The sequence below is a fragment of the Amia ocellicauda genome, chromosome 4 (assembly GCF_036373705.1).
Source record: "Amia ocellicauda isolate fAmiCal2 chromosome 4, fAmiCal2.hap1, whole genome shotgun sequence".
Taxonomy (NCBI): Eukaryota; Metazoa; Chordata; class Actinopteri; order Amiiformes; family Amiidae; genus Amia; species Amia ocellicauda.
The window spans coordinates 19579352-19606482 of record NC_089853.1 but is presented as its reverse complement, the minus strand read 5'-3'; the positions used below and the strand labels follow the sequence as shown (position 1 = coordinate 19606482).

At 44.4% G+C, this 27131-nt stretch overlaps 1 protein-coding gene across 1 annotated transcript; it reads right to left on the bottom strand.

The window, feature by feature from the left end:
• Nucleotides 1-1045: 1045 nt before the first annotated feature.
• Nucleotides 1046-25524, bottom strand: duox (dual oxidase). The gene is made up of 33 exons (XM_066702832.1): nt 25452-25524; nt 24599-24682; nt 24044-24208; nt 18705-18892; nt 18112-18313; nt 17290-17456; nt 16173-16236; nt 15336-15432; nt 14653-14743; nt 14182-14284; nt 13766-13938; nt 13301-13476; nt 12978-13096; nt 12489-12626; nt 12048-12161; nt 11155-11357; nt 10564-10749; nt 10138-10363; nt 9906-9999; nt 9487-9662; nt 9101-9170; nt 8742-8810; nt 6595-6773; nt 5842-6072; nt 5230-5329; nt 4812-4861; nt 4212-4339; nt 3934-4087; nt 3231-3463; nt 2951-3109; nt 2381-2536; nt 2152-2280; nt 1046-1745 (listed from the first exon to the last, which is right to left on the bottom strand). Exons 1-33 carry the CDS (start codon nt 25522-25524, stop codon nt 1623-1625), a joined length of 4620 nt encoding a protein of 1539 aa, XP_066558929.1. The 3' UTR covers nt 1046-1622.
• Nucleotides 25525-27131: the final 1607 nt, after the last annotated feature.

The window sequence follows — 27131 nt, the reverse complement described above, 5'->3', positions numbered from 1 at the left end:
ATCTATACATATTTTAGGAGTTGGCCAAATTAGTGTAATGTACTTTTTGAGTGTAATGTAAAGAGTGGTAATTTAGCATGACATGACACTTTATAAATATGGGCCAGAGACTTGAGAAAGTTCTCTCTGGATTTTGCTTTGGTGTCTTTGTGTTAGAAGTGGTGCCATGGTGCATTTTGAACGCTCTGTTCAGGTGGCAGGATTAACTATGAATCTCACAAGTGACCATTGTAAGAAATGCTATTCCCATGTGTTTGGTGTTACTATTTATCAACAAATTGACTAATTGGAAAACCACACATTCACATGTTCTCAACCTGACTCTGGCTGGCTTCATGCTCCCATTTCTGTACTTTACACTTTGCTTCTAATAAACAATATACTAGTAATGAAAAGTGTGCATTCTTCTTAAAATTAATACATAAAATATTGTTTATTTTACTGTAAAAATGAAAACTGCATAAGACAACCAACCAAGCCTCCTTGGTCTCTACTTACCTGATATATTTGTGTTTTGAATAGCAGGGCACCACAGTTCTGGGTATTAATGCTGGGGAGGCCACTTTTATTTTATAACCAAATAAAATTAATTCCACAAATTCTCTGAACAAGGCCTGAAGTAGATCAAAACTTTAACTCACTAGCCCAGGGCTGGCCCACTGTGGTCCTGGAGAGACAGTCTCAGGTTTTTGTTTGTTAACTACTTGATTCAGTTATGAGCTTAATTAGTCACAATTACCCATCAATGTTAACCAGTAATTGATCCTCAAAGAGAAGGTTTGACAAAAAGGCACCAGAATAAATGATAAATGATTCCTGAGCTGAGATCTGGTTTTGAATTTGGTTTACTGTTTTGGAACAAACATTGGTCTGAAATTAATTGTTTCAGCATTCAACAACAAACAGAACACTGACCCAGATTTTAATACAATAAATAGATTTTATTAATTTCAACGATTGTACACAGCTTGCAGAATGATTTAAGCAAGTGGGGCATTTCATCACATGTGTGCACATGACACAGTTTAAAAATATATTTCCTACATTTAGTAAAATCACATTTATTGTATTGTTAGAGTGTTAGAATTGGCTCATTTTGTTGTATTGTGTTAGAATTGGAAAAAAGTAAAACATGGAGAAAATTCCTTTAACTACAATTCTGGAGTTTGTACAAATCAAGATATTAATTGATTTCTATGTGCTAAAGCATACATGGTCTGATCAAAGCAAGCATGGCATGGAGAAAAAAAAAAACTGATTACAGTATTCAGAAACTTCATTGAGAAAACACAATGCAATTAAAAGACAATTTTCCTATTCCTCAGGTATAAAAATAATACTCCCATCATTCCAGCCAACCCTGAGTCCAAGGATTCCACTCTATTCTGTTGTGTTTGTACATAAGATTACCAAGACTTGGGTCTCAGCCGGTGGCAATATTCAATATTCAGGGCTGAGATTTTGTGTTGAGTATAGCAGAATCACTCGTTCAACACCTTACACGTGTTCACAGCTGCGGTGATGCATGGGAATGTGGGAAATGGACTTCTTCATTGGTTAGATCCTTCATTATTAGAGTCCCTACCACCCTGCTGTGGGAGAGGGTGAGGGTGCTGCATGGGCTAGAAGTTCTCATAGTGGTGTATGAAGTGCGCCTGGTCTCTCTTGTTGATCTGCTGACAGGCTTTCTCCACGTTCTTCGTCAGTCCGGGGGGGCCACAGCTGAATACACCAATTTTGCCCACCTTAAATGTAAAAAGGTAAAAACAGTTAGTGGTTTCCGTTTAGAGAACAGGATAAAGACAGACTAAACTTAACACTATACACTCAGGACTCACTTGTTCACGAGCATCAGCCTTGGCACGTGAACAAAAAAAGACTTTCATTGTGTGGTATAAGCATGGTTCATATTTTACTGCATGTGAGATGCAGTGTTGCACCCTGCTGGCAGCGGCACAACGCAGTAAGAAAGTTTTACACTGCCAGTCCTCCAGTTATCCTACAGGGGATTTTGTTTCTATCTTTTGTGACAATGTTTTTTTTTTTTTCTATCCGTTCTTGATGATGTGAAGCACTCAATGGCAAACTTGTTTGCGATTGGCACTATACTACATCCAAACCGAACTGGATTTTCCAACAATCTGCTCTCACCTCAGGGTGGACCTCCTGCAGGGAGTTGAAGAATGGGACGAACGGGGGACGCCCAAAGTGAGTGACAGACCGGAGCCCCGTGAATAAGCTGCGGTTCAGAACCTTCTGGAAATGCCGCTCACAGATGTACTGCAAAGAAAAGGTTTAGATTTAGCTCAGTTCCTATGAGGAACAGAAGACACTGTGGTTTCCCAGCACCGGGGATGGAGAGACCCTGATGTCCACTCACCAGCATGGTGGTCCTGAGGTCAAACTTCTCTGCCAGCTGGGTGATGTAGATGTGAACAGAGACTAAGTTGTTTGCGTCATTCATCTCCACCTCTCTGATGATGTCAGAGACCCACTCGAACTGGTGCTGCGTCCGCATCACCCAGATAAAATACACCTTGGAGGGAGGGAAGGAAGGAAGATTAGTAAAGACTATGAATATTCATGTTAATTATTATGCAAGTTTTAGATTATCTTGCCTACTGAATGTTTATGTAATTATTCAACATGATTCCATTCTCCAACATCTGCGACCTTGTGGGCAAGGCTTAGACACAACAGAATAGGTTGTTATCAATAGACGGTTTAATGCTCTTCTACTGAAAATGTCAAGGCAAAGCAAGTTGAACAGAGAGATGTATGCTGACTTTCTATTCTCTAAGAAAAGCAGACTTCACAAAGTCAAAACTATGAAGGTGTGGCCTGCTAGGTCTGCTCCTGTATGAGTGTAGATTCATTGCTATAGCTATAAGCATTGGGTAAAGATATCAACAGGCTCGCCATCGCCTCGTGTGGTTTGTGACAGACTTACTTTTTTGCATGTGATTTTGAAGTTGACTGAAGACTTGAACACGAGATCCTTCAGGATAGAGGCGAACGGGGTGACTCCTATCCCCCCCCCCACCAGGACAGACACTTCAAAGTTATTCCACTCCTGGTGTCCTTCGCCAAACGGCCCGTCCAAGTACAGCTGAGGAGGCAAAGCAAAAAGCCTGCGAATGAGACAGGGTGACAGCCCCAGCTGTGGTCAGCGAAGCACAGACCTGCTGCTCTCAGCCCCCCTCCAGGACCGATCGATTAAATACACTCACTTTGGGGTAAACCCCTAGCTCGGCGATGCTCTCTGGGGAGTAGGTCTCTCTCAGCTTGGTGGTCCAGGGCCCTACTGCCCGGATGTGGAGGCTGAGGGTGTCCTCGTGGGGGGCGGAGGTCAGCGTGAAGGGGTGGTACTCGTCCGTTCCCAGGGCCAGGCAGGCGATCCGCACCCACTGTCCTGACTTATACATGAAGCCCTGCGGCCGTTTGAACTTCAGGTTCGTGACGCCTGAGACCAACAACACAGCTGCTTGTCAGGACACTCCTGGCACAATGCTGGGCCCAGTCAGCAACACAGTCATGCCTAGACTGCAGGTTTGGTTTCAATTGTGATCATTTCAAATATGGGTTTATGTTTAACACTCCCTAAATAATGATAATAATAAAACCAGATTCCTGCACCTACCTTGTTAACAACCAGGAAACAACAGTAATTCAGATCAACTTAGTACATTTAGATGTGAGGTGGAATGCTGCCCAGTTTATGCCCCACAGCCCTCGAGGAGTGGAGTTGCCTGCATTGTGCTAAAGAGTCAGTCCCTCTGTCTGTGTGTGGAAAATTGACTCCCAACTGCAAGACTGTCACAGATTTCGACTTGCGTCTGTGTTGCGGTCACATTTTATTCCCCTGCCAGGCTGGGAAAGGAGCCACCCAGAGGAGTTCTGATGGAGAGGCGGGTGCCTCAGAGGCAGCAATACCTGATGGCAGCAGCTCCGCCTTGACCACAGCGATCTCGACCTTCTTCCGGCTCAGGCTCACGAGTTTGTCCAGCAGGTACAGGATAGCGGGCGGCAGGAAGTAAATGTAGAACCGAGGCGTCTGAATCAGGGCAAAGCTGCCATGGATAATAGTCTGTGAAGGGAAAATAAATACACAGGGGGAAATAAAACTGTGAAAACAAGGCACAGTCCAGGCCAGCGCTATGTGTCAGACACAGGGGCACGTGATGTGCAGTGCGAAGGGAGGGTTGATTTACCAGCGTGTACATCACCACATAGAGGTTGTGCGTTATCCAGAACCCCCGGAAACTGATTCTGCGGAAGTAGTGCGAGGCGAAGACGTACATGATGGCCAAGACCACGAGCAGCAGGACGCCCGTCATTCCTGAAAGACACAGCAGGACAGCACTCACCGGGCCGCCAGACTTTCCTCCAGCCACAATGGAAAGAGCCCCCCCCATCCCACCAGTGATCAGAGAGAACTGGCTCACATTGCTTTGTAGCTTTGGAAAGGGCAGGAAGGCTTTTCATTGTTAGAATGAGCTGTAACACTCTGGATCCACAGTTGGTTGTGTTCATCAAATGCTGCCTTACATCACACATAGCACAAGCCGCCCAGAAAGTAAAGAATTATAATTAAATGAAGGAACTTCTGCTGTTTCACAAGTGCAAGTAGCCAGATTGACTTCACAGGTGGAACTTCAAATACTTCTGCTTTGTATGTTTATTAGACCTGTAAAGGTTTGCTGAACAGGTTCATTCTGTGAGTAAAAGTTTGTTTTTCTGTGAGAGTGGAAGGAAAATGAAAGAATAGAATTGAACATGCAAAATAATAAAAATAAGATGAAACATCCTACCTGGCACAGTTTCAAAGAACCACCAGTAGTATTTTTCTGGCAGCTCAGACCTAAAATTCAAAAGAAAGTTTCAATGCATAATTTAATCAGTTCAGTAGTTGGTTATCCTAATGTGAATATAGTCCTTAACATGCTCAGGTCAAGGGGACAGAAAAGCAGGTCCAGAGGAAGCACTGCATCCCGAATGTGTGCGAGCCACTGCGGTAAAATAAAAATGAAGTTTGACGAGAAAGTAAGAAAATGTAATTAAACAAATTTCCTGTTTCAGAGTTGTGTAATGCAACCCCTAAAGCTGTGCCCTGACATTCCTCTCCACATTATAAGGGTTCTCTGCACATGCTTCCAATCCTCCATGAAAAATGGGATTTTGGCATCCCCCCACTCCAAAAACGAGGATTAAAACAAATGTGTATCTTACCCATCATTAAAGAACACTTTGGGGAACAAGCAGGACAAGATGTTGAGGGAGCTGATGGAGAAGATGTAGACGTTGACCACGTGGCCCAAGGTGTGGATGACTGCAATGGGAGGAGGAGCAGGAAAAAAACAGGAAGTTGTCACGCAACTCCATAATGCACGGCATAAGCTGTGACAGTCTCCCCGCCCTATCACCTGCCCCGAAGAAACTCAAGGTACAGTGGGCTGATATCTGTTGCTGGTGAAAGGGGGCAATTTGCGAATATATTAAATGTTTTTCCCTAAATGGATGAAAACTTTCTCAAAAAAAAAAGAAAAATCAACAGGGGACTGACATACAGACGAAGTACACTTTCAGCAGGGTAGGCCATATTGATATTAGGGACTCCGTGTGTGTGTGTGTGTGTGTGTGTGTGTGTGTGAAAGGCTGGTGGTGTTGTTTAGGTGATTGGTGACAGACTCCCTGTTTTCTGCTGACAGAATGCTGAAACTCTTATGCTTCCTGATGTCAAGCAGGCTGGCGGTGCTGTCAGGGTGGGGGGTAATGAGAGTGGGATGGGGATGGATGTGGATAGGTGAGAGGACGAGAGCGAGGCGGGAGCGAGGCCCTTACTGCTGAGCACCACGGCGGACATGGCCACCCAGCGGTGGAAGTCCACGGCGGCGTCGAAGGGCACGTAGTGGTTCAGAAAGGTCTCACGCAGCAGCGTCAGCAGGTTGCGGCACATGGTGAGCAGCAGGTAGGAGTACATGAAGGAGATGCTGGCCGCTGTGCCCCGCGACACCAGGATTCCCACCATCGTGGTCTCGGGGATGCCCGTGGTCTCTGCCTCGAGGGCGTAGTCTAGAAACAAAGCTGGGAGTTTTAATCCATTAGCCGCGGGAATTCAGCCAGCCCACTCTGAGCACGTCACCGTGGCAAACAGTGGTGTCAATGAAACGATCGAATTAACAGTAATTCATGTAATGCGAGTGTATGCATGTACTCAGCTTTCTGAGAGTGACACCCTTGATGACTCAGAGACTCACTGTTCATTACAATATCCAGCTACAATATGGCTATTGTAGCTGAATAATTAAAAACGGAGTAATTCCTAATAATAATGAACTAATCATTCCTGGAACAACATGTACCCGAGTGATGGTTCAGCTCAGAAAGCACAGGTGCTTCTCTCATCTACATTAAAACAATACTTTTATTATTCCGTTCCACACCGGAGGAATATCCGACGTCACGGCCCAGCGCTGAAGGCCCGCTGTGCATCAAGAGCTGAAAGGGTCGATCATGAATGAGGAAAGCGCAAAATTACACAAATTAAGAACTTGAATATTAATGTGGACCTGGACGGTAGCATTCAGTACTTACAATAGCACCTTTCCAACAGCACCCCTGCCGAGATGCCGTAGAAGATGATCAGGCACACGATGTGGCGACGATAGTTCTCTATGAAGCGCTTGAACTGCTGGATCTTCTGCTGCACTCGGCTCCTGTTGTATCTCTCGCGCCGGGCTTCGGTGTAGACGCGTGGCTGGTACTGATTGGACCTGCGCACAACAGCCAGAAACATTTGAATCTATAATAATAATAAAACAGCCATCCGTGGTCAATAACCACTTCATCCAGGACAGTGTCACAGTGAGCCGGAGCCCAATAATAATAATAATATATTTATATGTATTATTGTTTTTTATTTCTTAGTAAACACACTTATCCAGGGCAACTTACACATTTTAAAGCATTACAAAAGTGCAGTGATATAATCTAAAAAAAATAATAAGTTATTCAAATATATTGATGAAAAAACAATCACATTATGGTGACAATGGCTGCTTCACACATATGAGATGGTCTTGATAGGGAGAAATTTACTCCCTCAATAGACAGGCGGGCAAGGAACACTCAGGACCCGATTAATTAGTATGAAAGCAGTTTATTAAAATAAGCGCTGCGGAGACAGACAGTTTTTCTAAAGAACATGCTATCATAAAGAAGATTACTCCATTTGGTTGCTGAACAAGTACTTGACGTGAACCAGCTTAAAAAGGTACCCCAAACTTTATCCCAGACTCCTTATTTGTCTTTGATTCTCTATATGGCCTTGGATGAAAATGTTTTTTTTAGAGATCAGCTTCACAGAAACTGTACTGAATCTGGTCTACCCAGTGTCATACACGGAGCTGCAAATTGTACACAATCTTGTTGCTACAGTAATACAAAAATCATATTTTACATCTAGACAAGGGCGCGAATCAGTCTAAATTTAAGGCAAGAAAACCTCCAAGTCCTCTTCAGTCAAGTGGCCATATGGAACTGCTCTCGAAGCCTGATTATAGCAAAGGTGTTTTCACCCCCCATTTTCCACAGAAATGCACTCACGCTCCCAAAAAAGCTGTTTTGAAAATAATAAAAAAAAACTTGTCATAACTAGTACAGTACACATTGTTCAAACTACTCATGCATATTTTAGCCTTTTGGTTGTGAAGAGCTGCGCAATATCACCTGCCACTGTAAATCACCATCTGCTAGACATTATTTCACCCCAGTTAGCCACAGCCTCCTCCTAGGGTAACAATTATTGGTTAATGGCAAATTAAGTCGGGCTTAAATAAATACTTCGGACATCATGGAGATAATTATTGGTCCTGTCATTAACTTTACCATGCTCAGGGAAGAGGTACATACCTGCAAAAGTACCAGTCTAAACTCCAGCTACACACACAGAGATTAGGCCGTTAGGGTTAATTTAGTGCAGCTCTGGTTCTTTGCTTGGGTTACAAAACAAATACAAGGCTGCAACACTTATACTGGCATCCCTGTGTAAGGCCCCAAAAATATCTGAGATGCAGCTGTATGTGCGTGTCAGATCTGTGTTTGGATTTAGAGGGAGAAAGTAAATAGAAAAGATGCTGGACTCTTCTCTTTGCTCAACACCTCTGCAACATGATGTCACTCAATGACCAGGCATGACTGCAACTCCCTGACCACAGGTGAAGGAAAAACACCCTGTGGCAGAATACCCAGAATGCACAGGGAGAGGGAGAGTGAGAGACCTGCTCCCAAAGTGAAACTTGCAAAACACATCATTATCAGTTCCTGGGTAAAAAAAAATACAAACAAATAGGTCAGTTTCCACGTCGTAAGTCTGCATGTGATTTGCATGTTCCTTATTGTTTTCAAATACTCATAGTAGATGCCATCAACTATATAGCACGTCCAATGGTGTGGGAAATGTCACACCATTATTCCACACCAGTGTTGTTAGACAGATGAACAAATAGCAAATAGCCACCAAGAAAGATTAATTGACTCGTTTTTTTATAGATGGTGTCAATCAACGTACGTCTTGCTTCATTCAGCCAATACACATTCGGTGTGTTAGTTAACGGAGAGATCTTGGCAAAACCCAGAGGACCCAGTGGCTCTCAAGAACCTGGTCTTGGGACCTCAGACCTACAGAGGGTCAGGTAAACAGGAGGGTGAGATTCAGCCATGTCAGAGAACAATCAACTCACTTTTTCGCCAGCCTCTTGCGCAGGTCCTGTCCCTCTCTCTCCACACTGCTGATGGGGGCACTTGCCGATCTACAATGAACAGATGGGAAAAGGTATGTCAGAGAAATGTCCCCAGCACTCATTTCAGTGTGGGCCTACTGCCAATGAACAGTAATGCAGAGAGAAATACAAAATAAAGTCTGAAAGCAATTTTACACATACTATAGTTGTACATTGGTAAAGCGCAGAAACCATCTAAGTTTCTGTGTTGCACTTGCGTTGAAGCACAACTAGTCTGTATTCATAAAAAGTGTTATTGCTGATGTTTGACAACAGGCGTATCAGCATTTGTTTTTAAGATGTATAAAAGCATAACTTACTGCTTGTCTCTGACCAAAAATGAGACCCGGTTAGACAGATTCTGGCGGTTTTTGTCCTGTACCTCAATCCCTGCAACAACACAACAGCAAGTAGTACATTACCACCGTGCAGGCCAATCCCAAGTGCCGACCTTAACCCTATCACACAAACAGCGCTGAACTCAAAGGCAGTTAACATATAATCTAGGAACTATCCTCTATACTGTATACAAATTAAAAAATAATAATAAATAAAATTGACAGTGAAAAATAAAAATAGAAAACCAAAATAATCTTGGGAATGTCTGTGTAACTAAACCAAACAAACATTATGTTTGTTATGGGGGCCATGTAACCAAATAAGCGGGAGTGCGCTGTGGGAGGAAGACAGCATGGAGACCCCAGACCTTTCACGTTGAGCTGGGCAAACTGCAGCTCCTTCTCGTGGTCGCGGAGCAGGAAGTGGAAGTCCTCCCATGTGATCTCCTCCTTGTCAGTGAAGCCAGCTTCCCGGAACATCGACTCGATGACTTCCTCGGTCTGAGTCTTGGAAAGGCAGTTGTTGGAGATTTCCACAAAAGACCTGCGGGAAGGGCACGGTTACTGCCCAACTCACAGGCACCTCAGAGCGGACATTATGTCCATGTGGTGTGACCAAGGATGAGACATGACAGTGTGGGAAACCTTGGCGTCTCAGTCCCAGTATGTCTTTGTTGAGAAATTGTAGGTAAATGTACACACCCACTAAACGTTTTGGCCCCAGATACAGTTGAAGGCCACTCAAGCACAGATGTATAAATGCCAATGTAAAATGGAACAGATTTACCTGAGCATCCGGGCAAATTCCTTTTTGGACAGAAATCCATTTCCATCAACGTCGTGCATAGTGAACATGAGCCTGGACTTCTCCTCTGGGGTACCTGTCGGACAGAGTCATTAATTAACTAATACACTAACAGAATTAAAATTAATACAGGCACACCCACCATTGCTTTCAAGAGGCCAGAGTCCTGTATTTACAACATTAGATATACCAGATCCTCCAATCCCAGAAGTACCTTTCATGAAAATGACGATGACATCCAAAAACTCCTGGAAGGACAGGTACCCATTGCCGTCTTTGTCGGCGAGAGAAAACATTGAATCCACAAACAGAGAGTCGGGTTTGAGCCCCAGCGCCTCTGCCAGCTCGGCCGCGGTCAGCTCACACTGCAGAGCCTCCCTGGTCCTCCCTGACGACTGCGGGCCCAGGCTCCCAGCGTCTGATTTATGGATGTCCAGAATCTGCATAGGGATGGAAACAAAAAACACAACACTGAGAAAAACAATCGGCTGAGAGCCTCAATCGACTGTGAACATCCAGTGTCTCAGTCTTAAAGACATATGCAAGTAAAAAAATCTAAATGAAAACTGTAAGAACTTACTTTGAGAAGAAAAACAAATACATGTACCAGAGAAACACACGAGACCCACAGAGATGTTACCTGTGCAAATGCATGTCTGAAGAATGTGTCCAGAATCTGGGCCCTGTGCTGTTTAGTGACAGCCACCCTCAGCAGCTCCTGCTCCCTCATCTCAGTGACGCTGAGCACCAGGCCACAGCCCTGCAGGTACCTGTGGAGATGTGCTGTGAACTCTGTGCGCTCGCTCTCGTGGTCAAAGAACAGCACCTGAAAAAGCACAAGAGTGAGGAGAGAGAGTGAGAACTTGAAGACTAGAGAAAAGACAAACAAGTGGCTGAACCCATCAACTTCATGTTTGCAGTGGGAATGTCACTTCAAGCAACTTTTGTTAGTGGTGCACATAACGTATTTATATAAATGTAACATAACGTCAACGTTACCTTTCCGAGGTTAAATCATAAAACCTTGTAATCACAAAAACTCTAGCTCTCTGTTCCAAACCAGTATTATAAAGTATTATAGTGTGATTTGTGACTTATTATTCCATTCATTCCCTGTGAGTTATGGATGGAAAATAATGAATGTCAACAAACGCTGTGCAAGCGTGAGGTGAACACATGGTCAGCGTTCCCTCTGGAGGAGACCCCAGCACTGGACCTGCCTTCCGCTCACCAGGTCATATTCCATGGGGATCTTCAGCATCAGGGCTCTGCAGTGCCTGTTGTTCGAGTGAATGACATCCAGCTGGGACTGGTGACTGAGGTTAATGACACGCACTGGGGAGCCCCTGCTGTCCAACACCTTGATCAACTTGGCGGGGTTAAACCTGATGGAGACTTGGCGGAGGGGGTCTTTGGGCCCTTGCCACTCGGAGGCTGCAGGTGAGAGGGGGGGGAGAGCAGAACAAACCATTACGCCGACACGTTGACCTTTGACACAGCACACAGAGTCATGATTGGCACAACTGGATCAGAGATGTAGAAGCATGTGAGCATCAGCCTCTTGGCAGCCTGACTCAGCTGCTATGTAAGACGGCTTTGGCTGTAGCTGTTAACTGCCCCAAACGCAATGATGTCACATACAGTCACAATGTCACCAACTGTGTAGTTCATCTGCAACACGGCCGATCACCAGCTATCAGGAGAGAACACTACTTTGTTTGCCTCTGCCTTTGATGTGGCCATTAATATAATGCAACTGTAATTTTACAACCCAGATAATAAAGTTAGTCACAACAGGACAATGGAATAACAGCTGGGAAAACAAATCTAGCAAGAGAGAACACGTTCTGTAATATGTTGTATTAGAGAAAACCGTGCCAACTTCCTTCTGTAAAGCTTCTGCCAAGTCTCCTTTTGGCACACACACACAGCCTTTGCCCTGGTTACTTCTATAGCCATGTAACCTAATCAACCCACCCCTAAAAATCAAAGAGTTGGATCTTATATCAATCCCTCCTTATCTCTTTGCAAGTGTATTTTTGAAATGTTGCTTGTTTGTTTTCACAGGTTTTTATTTAAGTAGCTAGCACATTGTACAGCATCTGCTTTTCTCGAGTTACTCACCTTGAGTCCCGTCCCCGAGCTCCACTCTCCTCTCTGCCGGTTCACTTTTCATCTGTAATTTCTTGAACTCAGACTTACGGAAGTAGGCCACAGCGTAGGCAAGGAGGAAGCTTCCTTTAACGAGAATAAGGTACCATTATACGCTATTCACCCTTGGCAGCCAACTGAGCTTTCGGGCACATCACACATTAAACCTCTCACACTTCAATTTCCTCTCTCTACCCACTTTAAGGAGTCATTTTATCTTGATTCTATCTTGTTTTTTGGTCAGCTGTTTTTTCTGCAGAAAATCTCCACTTTAAACTGCCGTTCATTGACGAGAAGTACCCCCCCACCCCAGTACTAAAATATATTTTTGTTAATAAAAACTCTGAGTTTCAAAGCAGAGTGCACAGAATCAGCCTGAGCAAGCAAACAATACGCTGAGAGAGCAGCTCAGACCTAGGGGTAAGCAGAGGAGGATTACGATGATAATGCCAAACCCAGCCTGGCTGCCTTCGAAGTAGTTGAGTGAGGTGGCGTTGATGCAGGGCGGCAGGATGTCGGTGGTAATCTGCCGGATCTGAGGACAAGGATCACCTGGAACAAACAACAGAATACCCTGTAACACTGGAGAACCCACAGAAAATATGCAATTTTTTTGCATTAAAATCCCAGTGACCCAGGTACAGGTTACTGTCACCACTAACAGTAGAGAATTATATTAATTAATTAGTTACATAATCAGTAAGACAAACAAATCATCTTTAGATAATTATAACAATTAGATTTATGTTCCCATATTCAGCAACAGGTTTAAAACAAGCAAGCAATCATACAAAACAGTAGAGGTTATGTGTTTGGGCTGGAGGGGTTGATTATGAAATGGATGTATGGTCAATAATGAAATTCCTCTGATCTAGGCCTCCATGAGATTCAAGAGCTCCTCACCATCATTCCAGAAGAAAACCTTCTCCTGGAGGTCTCCCTCCTCAGCACCGGTCGCTGCGATCAGAACATCACGGAAGGAGGTGTTCCGGATTGCCTGGATCTCCTTGTTGGTGAACAAGCTGCGAGGGGAGAGACCAGCAATTGATGTGTTTAGTGTTTTAACAGCAGTGACAAACCAAACCCCAAACCCATCTTGTGGCTCTGAAGGTCCACAAGACCACAGACTACAGCCAGTCTCCGACACTCATCCCCCATGAGGACGACGCCCTTAACTGAAGTGTGGTCTTATGCCGCTGCGTCCGGTGTTGCCGTTACATTCTCACCTGTTGTGCTTGTTCTCAAACCAGAAGCGGTCTCCGTCCCGGATGCGCTGGAGCTGGTCCATCGTGATGGCGCTGAACAATGGCCCGGGGTTCCCGTCCGACTCCAGCATTCCCCCCGGGAACATCTCCAGCCTGGACGTGTCGTTCCCATAGAGGTCAGCGAGGTCACGAAAGAGCTGTGGGGGGGAACAGAGGTCCCAGTATGAGTTGGGCCTGGGGGGCTTTTTAATTCCTACAGGAGGGGATTCTTATTAATTCTGGTCATTAACCATCTTCCTTTTACTTTTTAAAAAAGCAGAGAAGGCCCACTTGAGGAATGGAGAAACAAGTGCAACCACTTTCAGGATCTTTCAACAAGGATCTTGTTGGGGTTCCCGCATCACGAACATGCTAAGAAACAGACATGAGAGTTGGGCACCTCAGCCTCCTCGGGGCCCCTGGTTGCTGCTGCCTGGACAGACTGACCTGTGGGTGTGTTTTGTACAGCTGGGGATTGATCTCCTCCCAGCTGCGGACAGGCGACAAGCCAAATGCCACTCGGGCCTGGTTGAAGCTCGGCAACCCGCTGTCCCTCCCCCTCTGAATGGTCAGTGCCACCAGGTCGGACCGCGAGAACCGCATCGGGCCGTACATGTAATCTGGGGACCAGATGACACGCTGATTGCTCACATAAAATACATACATACCTACATACACACTTAAAGTAAACCCTCTTGTCACAGTAAACAGCAGAGACTTCCCCATGAGGAAGAAAAAAACTAATGAACGAACACAAAAGACAAAAATCCCCACTGTAGTGCTGGGGAAGCTCGAGGTGTTGCAGTGCAGTGTAATGTGGTGTGGTGCAGTGTGGTGCGGTGCAGTGCAGTGAGAGAAGGTACCTCTCAGGTCCTCCACCACCACATGGTCCTCTCTCTCAGCAATCTGGGAGCTCATACCCAGCAGCAGCTCGTCCACGTCAGCCCCCATCCTCAGGTTCGGGTTCTACAATACAGAGGGAGCCTTAGAAAAACAGACTAATTTGCCATAACAGTAATAACAATAATTCAACTTCTTGACATAGTGTGTTGACCAATCTGTGTTCCGGGTTTGAAGTCCAGGTCTTACACATGAACTCCCACATAAACATTTACTTCACGCCCTCATGGTCAAACATGTGCAGGAAAGCAAAGTGACATCGTGAGATCGGATGCAGAGCACAGAGCTCCCTGACCAAGCAAGGGACACACAGGAAAACAGATATGGTGGAAAATGTGGGTTAAACTGCCAAATCGATATGGAAACCATCAGAGTTCCCTGGTTCAGCCTGAATGCATTTCAATAGGCCTGGGCCGTCAGTGTCAGCCACTCACCTGTCTGCTCCAGAAGCTATTGCAGACGCGCAGGGCTGGGGCCAGGCTGCCATCCACGCCGACAACCTCTCTGAAGTGACACGTCCTGTTCCTGCAGGGGGGGAAGTTTGAACAACAGAAGAAATTAAATATAGAATGAGGTCATCTTTAGTTATGACCACTACAGAAATATTTATAAAAACACAGTTGGTATTTCTTTTAACTTTAATGCAAACATAGCCCAGACAGACAGCTCCGCAGCTCTGGATAAACTCCAGCTGCCAACATTAGTTTGACTCCCCTTCAGCAGGCAGCAGGTAAACACCTGAGATCCTAAAAGTTTGAATGGAGAAGGAATGGAAAGAACTACAGAGAAGGACCAGTACTACTCTGGCTTTTATTCCTGCAGAAACCGAAATGAAATTAAGTTTACTAATTTGTCACCACTATTGACTGAGAGGATATAAAGTTTCATTAACAATTTGTAATTATGTAACTAATCAAAAGAACTCAGACAATTCATGTACATTAAAGAGTGAATCCTATATCAGCTGTTGTTCTATCTATCTTGTTGATGTTGTGCATGTAAACTTGCAATTTTCCCACAAAAAATAATTTCAGTCATTTTATCTAGAAAATGCAAATTACTTATGTGAAAATGGCCATTTACAGAATACTGTACATCTGTAATGGAAAGTCAATACCTCATGTAGACACCAGGGGGCACCATAGAGGCACCAAACCTCATGGCAGCTGCCTGAAACTCGGGCGAAATCCCAGGATCAACAAACTTCTGGTAGCCTGAAGAGAATCATTTTAAACAGATTGTCAAGGACAGAGAATGGCATGGCGATGCAAAGCAGTAACTATGGGTGTGTGTGTATTAAGACAATTGCACAACAATCACTGTGGAGGCTCCTTAATCCCATTTATCCCCCAATTGGTGTAACACTTTTACTGCTTAAATAGTTTTTTAACAGATTTCGCATGCTTTGGCAGGACAGATTCATCCTGAGGATGAATCACAGACCAGAATGCTAGAGGAAACAGCCCTGACATTAAACCAAGCAGTAAATGTCTGATACCTTGAAAGCACTACTAAAACTCACATATGGCATGCCGCTACTAGTTCTTATCTTTGGAAAGAAAATAATTGTTAGGTTGTCATGGTTATGGTGTTTATCATCTCCGTCACAGATTCCCTCCCAAAGATGCATCATAGACTCACCTTACTCATCTATGCAAATTGAATTACCATGCCCAGGCCTCCCAACTGACTGTGCTGTACCCTGCGTTCACCTGTGTTCATGCTAAGGCAGTTCGATCAGACAGAGGGCCTGATTTTCTGAGGTGGGTGCAGGATTTAGTAAAGTATCAAGGCGAGTTCAGGTATTTATTAGTTGTTATAGCACATTTACAGCCTCCAAATGGGTGTCAAGAAAAGCACCCCTGAGCAATTACGAGAATTTAAAAAGCTGGTGGTCAGACTCAGGGGTGAATCTTATGAATTTTGGCAAATGTGGCCACTGACGCCTTCTTACCTGTGTAGGGGGGCACTGACTGCAGCCCAAGATATGCTGGCAGCCACTCGTAGAACACAATATTCTGAAAGGACAAAATAAACATATATACATAGTTTAAAGTTCTTCTAATGAGGAGACACTTTGGTTTAGCAAGGTACATTTGGGGGTGCTGATGAAAACATGCTTTTTTGCGCAACAGTGACTCAGTCCCATGGTCCTCTCCTACAGGTTTTCTTTGCCTCCCCTAAGCTGCAAAGTGACTGGCGATTAAACCAGATGAGACTTATTTGTTTATTCATTTATTTCTTTAATCCCACTTAGTATCTCTATTGCATAAGTATCGACTAAGGGGACCACAACCACAAAGGACCTGAAGATGCTTGTTTTGATAGCAGTTAGTAATCACAGGATTAACAATGTTACAAACTGAAAAATGAAGCAATTCAGGGTCATTTGGAGACAGCTCACTGTTGTGGTCAGTTGGCATGTTATGGTTTTAAATCTTTTTTCTCCAAGAGAACAGGCATGTGCACAAACTCTTGGCAGAGTAAATGTTCAGAAAAAATGCCTGATCAGCCAAGACACAGACTCTTCAAAGCAGCTGTCAATACTCCCGCCGACTCTGATGAGCTCCTAAAGGTGTGTGTTGCATACTGAACTAGCAAAGACAGCATGGTAATGTTGAAAATTCCCATTCTGTTACATGCTGGTCAATTGTCAGGCTTGTAGCCATTGTCCACAGGATGGTACTGTAGTACCCAGCCCTATCCACTCTCTCCCTCTGACCCTGGGGGTGCCCAGATTATTTGCTCAATTTATGCATTTGTTTGTATATTTTAATGTTAGACATAAAAGCATCCATCTCAGGATGTGCTGAAAAGCCTCTCTGCACCAGGGGCATCAGGGCTGTGCTCGGCCACACACTGGCCACTCTCAAGGCAACATGTTAGGGCAGCAGCACAAGCCTGATGACACAGTCTGCTTCACCTTGAACAGCTGGCGGTAATAAAAGTGTCACCGCCTCCCCGCCTAAAGCAGATATGGCTCATGTGCCGTTGTGCCGTTTTGCAGCTACAGCCACACATGGCCAGGACCTACCAATTATGTGGTTAAATGGCTCAAAACAGCCGCTTACCTGGAATGTGGCAATGACCTTTTTCCGGGCAGCCTGAAACAGTTCCTCGTCCGACCATGCTGGGTGCTCTGCCTGCAGTCGGGACGCCAGGTGATTGTGGTACCTGAACCACACAATCCCCTCCGCCAAGGTAAAAATATTCTCATTGCCCCTGGCGTTGCCAAATTCTGTCATGAAGCACAATATTTTTACAGTGAAAGTGATGTCCTGTACACAGACACACAGACAGACACTGTACATCTCCCTCCCAGCTGTGTGGCAAGGTAAGACCAATCGCTTCCCAGATAATATTGGCAGAAACTTGCATTGCTCAACCCTGACACCTATATATTTTTTATATAGTTATAGAAATCCCAAAATTCTAAATCAGTGTTGTGTTAGTAATTTCTAGGCTCTGTGGTTTCTTAGAGGTCCCTAAATGGATTTATTCTGATTTAGCCGTGGCACGCTGGCTCACACCTCTGATTTTGAGGGGAGTTTAAGACAAACCACACCTACCCATAAATTAAAGCCCAGGATTATGTTGACTCACAGCACATGTATATTAAACAACAATACATCACGAAAACAGTTCAGCATTTACAATGATGAAAAAAAATACACCACTAAAACATTATTTTCTTTCATGTGACACAATGTTTTTTATTTATAGCTAGGTACTAAAGAAAAAAAAAACTACCATCCCAGAATGCAATAGTTCCCAGGCTTTTACATTGAATGCAACAGTGGGTGATGACTCAGCTAGGAGGACCTGCTCAGACTATACATGTGACTAGGATGGTCACTAGTGAGGTCTTCACTTATAATGATAGATCTCCTTACCGTACAGCCCTTCTCTTCCGTGGCGCCCAGTTGAGGGGTCGACAGAGTTCCACATGAAGAATTTCCCTTCGCTCTGCTTGGGGAAGGTCTGCTCAGGGCCTGATGTCAGCCGCCCCCCAGTGAAGCTTCTCAGGGCGTCACACCATGAGCTGGAGGAGCCATAGATGGAGCTGCCATCAATCCATGCTGTGACATGGTTAATCTATAGAATAATAACCCCAGAGGTCAGTAAGGGTCTTGGCAGGACTGGAATAGGGATTAATACAGTAAACAAGAACAGTGAAAGGGACTATCAAGGCCTGGAACAGACTGGAGTCCCGTTAGATGTATTGAGATGCTCACAGGCCAACAGCTGGCTCTCAATGGTGGGGTTAGGCTTCTGATGACATCCTGCATAGATGCATTTTGTTTTTATAAACTCTGAGATTGGCCGAAATAATGGATGAATGCCCATATGTTGCTGAAAACTATCAGTCTCTCATGACTTACTGTAACAATTATACACAAACTACTTGCATTAAAAACTAAAACTGTTGCATTACAGGGCTACGGCATCTTAAACCTCCTCTGTGGCCTGCCACCCCTGACCTTACCTGTGTCCTGGGGCTATTGGGGCTCTGGCCAGTCTCCCTGTCCCACTCACTGCGCTCAAAGGGCAGTAGTGTCTTCCCGGTGTTGTTGGGGTCAAAAATGGGGTCCCCCTTTGGAATTGGGATGTTCATGAACTCTGGAGGGCAGCCGGGGCGCCTGGTGTCTAGGGTCTCGAACACCACGTGGTAACCTGGAACAGAAGCACACTGGGGTCAAACCTCTGACAGGACTACCTGCCACCACTGCCACTGTGCTAGAGAGTAGTGCAAACTTACACAGGCATACCAGCAAACATCACGCCCTGGATAAGGGCGTCTGCCAAGAAATAAAAATAATAATAATAATAATAATAATCACGTTGTGGCGGCGTATTTAAAAACAGGAACAATTTTGTTCGGGCGCCAGGTAGGTTATGCCTACCACATAAATAAATCACACAATCAATTATATGTTCTAGTGGAGTCAGACTTTACTTTGCTGTGCAGGTGCATTCAATGTCACTATGGCAGGTCTTCATAGCCAATACACAGTTGAAATAAATAAAAGTAAGAAAACAAAATAGAACACATTCAAATAAGAAAACTAAACAAAAGAAAACAAATCACTCCCGTCCAGTTCTCCATATACATTCCGATTCATCATGTGAATAACCTAAAACAGGGTCTAAAGCATACAGCGTAACAAAGTACAAAGTCAGACCTTATACCAAAAGAGCAAGCAACAGGAGCAGTCCAGCCGGGTTGAGGATTTCCGGTTTGAGGAGGTAACACCTTCGGTACACAGAATCAATGCAGCAATGTCTGTTTTGCATCCTTAGCATGAAGTGTGTTCAGTAAGCAGGAACAGTACAGCCAGTAGTGATGTGCAGTTCGCGAATGATTCGTTCTTTTTGAACTAATCATTTTGGTGAACGATGTGAATCGGATCAGTGACGCATTGAGTGCTATGAAACTGAAGACCGTATGTGCCATGTTGCTTCCAAATTCCATCCATCCATCCATCCATTTTCTATACCGCTTGTCCTGGTGATGGTCACAGTGGCAGCATACTAAGCAAGGCAGACCAGACCTCTCTTTCCCCAGCGACAGATTCTAGCTCCTCCTGGGGGATTCCCAGGCGTTCACAGGCCAGCTGTTTTATTGTTTGAAGTATTTTACATTTTTCAAATAAAAACATTCAAAATTTTAATTCTTGTGATTAAATTTTTTTAAAATCAATTACTAAAATCACTTAAAAAAAATTAAAATCTCAAAGTGATTAAATTCAAAATAACTGAACATGTGCATAAAAGAAAAACAAATGTGCTAAAAGCAAACCTGCTAACCAACAAAAGATGTCAAATACATTGAAAATAACTGAAAATGAATCGGACAAATCAAAAAAATAAAATAAAACAAGAAAAATAAAAAACATACCAAAACAGTCCAATTCATTTAAAATTAAAACCAAACGGCCAATGCATTTGACAAAGAAATATAACAAAAACAACCCAAAAAAACAATCAAACTAGTGTTTTTAAAAACAACTAAATCTTTAAAAACAATTAAAATTCATTTTTAAAATTCATTCATTATAATCCCTCCAGCGTGTCCTGGGTCGGCCTCGGGGTCTCTGCCCAGTAGGGCATGCCCTGTAGCGCTGCACAGGCAGCCTCCCGGGGGGCATCCTTACTAGATGCCCGAACCACCTCCACTGGCTCTTCTCGATCCGGAGAAGTAGCGACTCTACTCCGAGGCTCCTCATCCTATCCCAAAGGGTGAGTCCAGCAACCCTGCAGAGAAACCTCATTTCCTCCGCTTGCACCCGCGATCTCGTCCTTTCGGTCATTACCCAACATTCATGACCATAGGTGAGGATGGGGAGGTAGATTGACGTGTAAACCGCAAGCCTTGTCCGAGGACTCAGCTCCTGCTTCACCACCACGGACCGATACAGCGCCCGCAATACTGCAGACGTTGCAGCGATCCGCCTGTCAATCTCACGCTCCCCCTTTCCTTCACTCGTGAACAAAACCCCGAGGTACTTAAACTCCTCCACTAAAGGCAGCTGCTCCCCTCTAACCTGGAGAGGGCAATCCACTCTTTTCTGAGAGAGAACCATAGCCACAGACTTGGAGGTGCTGATTCTCATCCCAACCGCTTCAAACTCGGCAGCGAAACGATCGAGTACATGTCGGAGATCACAGTCGGATGGGGCAAGAAGCACAACATCATCTGCAAACAGCAGAGATGCCACTTCCAAGCCCCCAAACTGGATACTCTCTCTACCTCGGCTGCGCCTTGATATCCTGTCCATGAAAATCACACACAGGAGTGGAGACAAGACGCACCCTTAGCGGAGTCCAACATCCACCATGAACGTTTTCGACTTAACACTGAGAATACGTACACAGCTCTTGCGTTGGGAATAAAAGGACCGGATGGCACGCATAAGCGGCCCCGGCACCCCATACTCCCTCAACACCTCCCACAAGACATCCTGGGGAGCACGGTCGTATGCCTTCTCCAAGTCCACAAAACACATGTAGACTGGATTAGCATACTCCCATGCCCCCTCAAATATCTGTGAAAGGACAAAGAGCAGGTCCATTGCTCCGCAGCCCGGACGGAATCCACATTGTTCCTCCTGAATCCGAGGTTCAACTATCGGAAGAAGTCTCCTCTCCAGCACTTTGGCATAGGCTTTACCAGGGAGGCTGAGAAGTGTGATCCCTCTGGTCCCCTTTCTTAAAGATGGGGAGCACCACCCCAGTTTGCCAAACCAAAGGAACTGTACCAGCCTTCCACACAACATTGAAGAGGCGCGTTAGCCACACCACCCCAACACTGTCCAGCGCTTTCAACATCTCCGGACAAATCTTGTCTACCCCTGGAGCTTTACTGCCGCGGAGGCCCTCGACCGCCGCAGCAACCTCAGCTACAGCGATAGATCCGTTCCCGCCGGAGTTATCCAGCACTGCCTCCTGCAAGCAGGGCGTGTCCACCGGGTTGAGGAGTTCCTCAAAGTGTTCCTTCCACCTCTCAACGATCTCCCCAGTAGTGGACAGTGTTTCCCCACCCTTGCTGAGAACAGCTTGGGCGCTGTCCCGCTGTCCCCTCCTAAGGCACCGAATGGTTTGCCAGAATAACTTTGAAGCCGTCCAATAGTCATTCTCCATGACCTCTCCAAACTCCTCCCATACCTGACCTTTCGCATTGGTGACCTCTACTGCTGCAGCCCTCTTGGCCAGCCAGTACCTCTCAATCGACTCCGGAGACCTAAACGCGAGCATCGCTCGGAAGGCCTCCTTCTTCGACTTCGACAGTTTCCCTCACCACCGGTGTCCACCAGCAGGTCCTGGGGTCACCACCTAGACAGGCAACAACCACCTTCATGCCACAGCTTGTTGAGGACGCCTCCACAATTGAGGTCTTGAACAAAGTCCATTCAGACTCAATGTCCTTGACCTCTGGCGGACAAGGCGGGCTTCTAAATTTCCTCTTGCTTAGTGCATAAGAAAGAAATCTGTATGAGCCAAAATGGCGTCCGTTACATCATCCATGAGATTAGACATTTATGCAATATTATGTACTGTACATAATGTGTGTGTGTATTACAGTCCGCATTCATTGGGTACGTCTGCCAAACAAAACAAAAATATATAATAAATCGCTATGAGGTCTGTTTTTGTAATGTTTTATACACATAAAACACTTTGCACAAATTATGATTAATACTTGCAAGTCATTTTGAGGTAAACCAACAAACTGACCTATAATAATTATTATTAATATTAATAATAATTGAGATACACCAATGCGTAAGACATTTATTTAACTATATTATTATTATTATCATTATCATTATTATTTCTTAGCAGAAGCCCTTATCCAAACAATATATTAAATTAAATTACATTCATCGTGTTGGTTAAATAATGTTAATGCTTCAAACTGTTGTTTTCTCCGGTATTTTAAATATATATTTGTCACAACTGTATTTAATTTAACCCAGTCAAATATAGACTTTTCCTGGCTTTTGTGGTGTGCAGTGAATGACTCGTTCTTTCTGGTGCAAGTCTCTCTAACCCGTCCTGATTTGGGCTGCATTGGTGTGAGTCACTGAATCAGTGAACGAATCAAATTGAACTGAATCAAATTAATCGAGTCACTAAAAAGAATCGAACTGCCCATCATTAACAGCCAGTCTCTTTCCGCCTTGAGCATGGAGTGCGTTCAGTAAGCAGGAACAGTACAGCCAGTCTCTTTCCCACAACCACCCAACACAGAATGAATCAATCACCCGGAACAGGAAGTCAGCTCCCCTCTCACCCAGAACAGTTAGACAGCCCCTCTCCTATACACCGTGGGTTTTATAAGCGCAACCTCACTTGCATATGCTAATCACTAGAGCCCTCATACTTTTACAGTCAAAACCGTATATTGCCCTTCAGTTTAGATTAAATTGCCACAACGTGAGGAATTGTTGTGTTAGCAATGTCTCGCATTTTCAGGTAAGAAAATTCTATCCTCTCTCAAATTCTCAAAGTGAGAAATTAGAAAAGAAAAGAAACTGTGCTCTCCGGCTCTTATGAAATGCTGTTGAGTATAAAATGACGATTGGTTGCTGTGCTTTAGCAGCATTAGTTACAGACACCTTCGAAGGTCTTGACATTTGACCAGATCCATTGCTACTCCCTATAGTCTGAGTAGTACCTTCTCTTTTCACAGCAACATCCCATTTCACTGTGATCTATTTCAGGACAGGTGTCTGTTTGAAATACACACTGGTGTGAATCTACAAACAAAGAACCTCTTGCATCTATTGCATCCCATTTCAGTGAGTCTGTCATCCTGTTTTGTCATCTGTCTGTCTGAAATACACACTGGTGTGAATGGTTCTTTGGAGTTTGTAAAGGACCTCTTTACATATGAAGAACTTCTTTAACAACTGCCAGCAGGAAAATAAGTCATCTGTCAGCAGGTGCGCAGTGTCCGCAGAGCTTTTGTAAACGTGTAACAGAACCAGCAAGACTCACTCTTCTACACCGAAACTGATACAATTATTATGAATCTATATTGTGTTATTTGGGTTTAAAAGTCATATTATAATCATTATCATTATTAGTCTGCATTGAAGACCATGCAGAGTCTTGTTCTCTTGCAAGAATATTCTTAGTTGTACAGTTAAATATTGTCACATGCAGACAAAGTATCTTCAAGTGCTTTAAATTCCAGTTATTATTATTATTATTATTATTATTATTATTATTGTTGTTGTTGTTGTTGTTGTTGTTGTTGTTGTTGTGGTACTTTTCTCAGTGATAGAACCAACAGGTACAATGACCCACAATCCTTCTTACCGAAGAACACAGAGAGCACGGTGCGGTTCTGGTCGGAGGGGCTGCCCGAAGGACCCCGGCTGATCACGTTGCTCAGTGCCCGGGGGTTGGGCAGGTGGGGCTCCTGCAGGGGCTGGTACACCCCGTCAGAATACAGCGCCGGCAGCAGTCGCATCAGGGGGGAGCCTGCACACACAGTGACACCGTCCATGAATCTTATTCATCTCAGAAACAGTGAAGGAGTTTTTTCATCATGTACATTAATAGAGGCATTCCTCTTTTTGGTCATGGCATTTTATCATAACCGCTTCCATATTATGAATGATAGTTTGTGCAAAAACATAGTAAATACCTAAACAAATAGCATGTTCACAAGTCATTATTAATTTATTTGGAGGGCACTTTTATGCAGAGTCGTGATGTATAGGTTTGTGGGAAGCCACTGATACAATTGAATTGACATTATTTTTTAGGGTGACGGATGAAGGGAAGGAATTGCTCTAGGTATTGCCTGTTATCCCTCCCTGATTCGACCTCTCCCTGTTCTACATAAAGGACTAATGTCAAAGCGCTCACCTGCGGAGCCTCTGCTGTGATATGCCAAGTTATTGTACCAGCCATCATAGCGTTGTACCTCCCATGTAATAGCAGATATGGCACCTGTAAAGACAGAAAATCATAGAGTTTATACAAGCAAAACAAGACTAGAACATCACTATTTCTTAACATAATACTGCACAGGGATTGAATGGAAAAAGGCTGGAAACAAACAACTATTTTTTATGCAGATGCATTGGGGAACCACATTTTAGAATACAATACATAATCAACTAATTTCCTGGTCAAAACTCTTTTTGTTTGTTTGTTTGTTTGTTTTACACAATCTTCAAAAAGTATACGACCTTGTAGACTACTTACACAATTGTACTAGAGCATTTATAAGACTGTATCAAGACAACACGCACTATAAACCAACTGTAACCGTGACTCACATTGAGAGGTGTAACATTACAAACACTGGTAATAGATTTCAATGTTTCGGGGTATATAGGCCTAACAATGATTTCAACGAAATTTTAAAAACTAAACAGGACACACGTGTGATTTACAGGTTACAATTTAAACTTCACAAAAGTGCAGAAGTTAAAACGTAGATTATGTATACAGTTCATATAAAATAAAAAAGCATGCGTCACAGTTCAGACTGGAAACAATCCCAAAGCGTTGAGATCAAGGACAAACTGTTATTCCTAGCAGATAAGCAAAGGTTCTCGTCTTTATCAACAGCACTCACAAACTGTTTCAGTGACGGATTATTTGACAAATGTGAACGGATGCTCTGGTTTATAAAGAGACACCGCCTTCGTTAACAACAGTCATCATTTTAAAAACAGCACACATGAAATAAATAGGAGTTAATGGTACTCACAGGCGGTGTGTATGAAGGATGCCACGCAGGACAGGGTGGTGAAGCGCGCAATGGGTCTCTTACGCACATCCATTCTTGCAATCAGGCTGGAGGGGCCACTTCAGCGCCGGACACTTGACTGGAGGAGGACAGGGCGCAGATCAGTCAGTCCACCGTGCATTGGCCTTGCCGAAATACAATCTTCCCACTGAATGTCAGTCCTGCTCTGTGGCAAAGGAGAGACTGCGTCTACGACCATGGAGATCCAGAGAGCGACTCCATTGTGGGAGTAAGCCTCCCGCAGCGCAGAGGACCGGTCTGTGACGCCTCGCCAGCTCAAGTGGGTTCAGCTGAGACCGCAGCTGTCATTTAGGGGAAGGGGTTTTCGTTGACGGGGTGGGAAGGGTCTTTCTGTATGTAGCATTGACGCCTCGTTTGTTGAGCCGCAGGTTTGAATCGACCTACACGTCACTGTACAGAACCACTCACCCGATGTACGTGTGCTGTTTTAGACGAATCGACTTTCTGCTTTAACGTGTTTCTTTGTCTTGTAGGACATCTTGCTGTTTTTCTTTTATTCCGTTTAGACCTTTTACTGTTCTTGAAGGATTTTGTTTGTGTTAGGTGTCTTATTGATACAACAACGCTGTTGTTTTAGCCAACCTGTCCAGTGTTGTGCAGATCCGCTGTCTGCCTCGCTTGGACACTGCGTTTGTTCTGGGATGAATTGGGTTTGTAATGCGCGTATTTAAGTCACACGTTGTTTATTTCTATAGTTTCACTTTTTTAAATTACACTTAACGTGCAGAACAGGGGAAGTGAGTATTTGGTTTGGTTTGGTGCTCATCGGCCCCGGACTGGCGCTGCCTGATTGACTGTTATCGGTTGGGGCTGAAATAAAAGCTTTGATGGTATAAAATCACACCATCTTGTTGGCCGTCATTTATAGGAAGAGAACAGACATCGAGACCTCCACTACAGGGTGGCGTACTCAGGTGTAACCCATACCGGGCGCCATAGCACATATGTCCGATAACATGTCCATGCGCTTTAGTTTGTCCACAAGAGTACTGGGCACTATTGTAATTCACAAGACTCGGACTTCACACTTTCTGGAGTTTGAACTGGTTAATTCATTGCAGTCTCAATCATGTTTGTATCCCATAAATAAATGGTCCTGGTCTATTATTCATAGATTATAACTTCCATTTACGCGCCCCCGGGTGGGACGTGAACGTATCCAGTTCCATTATTAACCGGAATGTGAAACAATCCATTGTTATCAGTTTAATATCACAGCCTGAAGAGCCAGAGAAAAGCGCAATCGTTTTCACAGAAACGTTTTTACATAATACAAATACAAGTTTTAAGATGGGGTGCTGTGAAGAATTGACTGATATGCCAGGTTAGATTTCTAAAATGTAATGACTTTTGCAGCCTCCTTTCATAAATGCCTATTTTTAAAAGACAAATGCTAGTAGAGAACTGGGGACAAAGGGACACTCACCTGGGCTCTGTCCGGCCGGGAGGAGTCTGGTCCCTGTGCCTGGCGCTCTCGCTGCAGAGTGGACGGTGGATTTCCTGGTGGACTGGAGACACCGAGTGGGATGCCCCGGGCTCATTTGCACTCCTCTTCCCGGGGACACAAGGTGGGGCACATCAGCCTCATTTGCATACCTCTTGCCTGCAGGTATTTCCCCA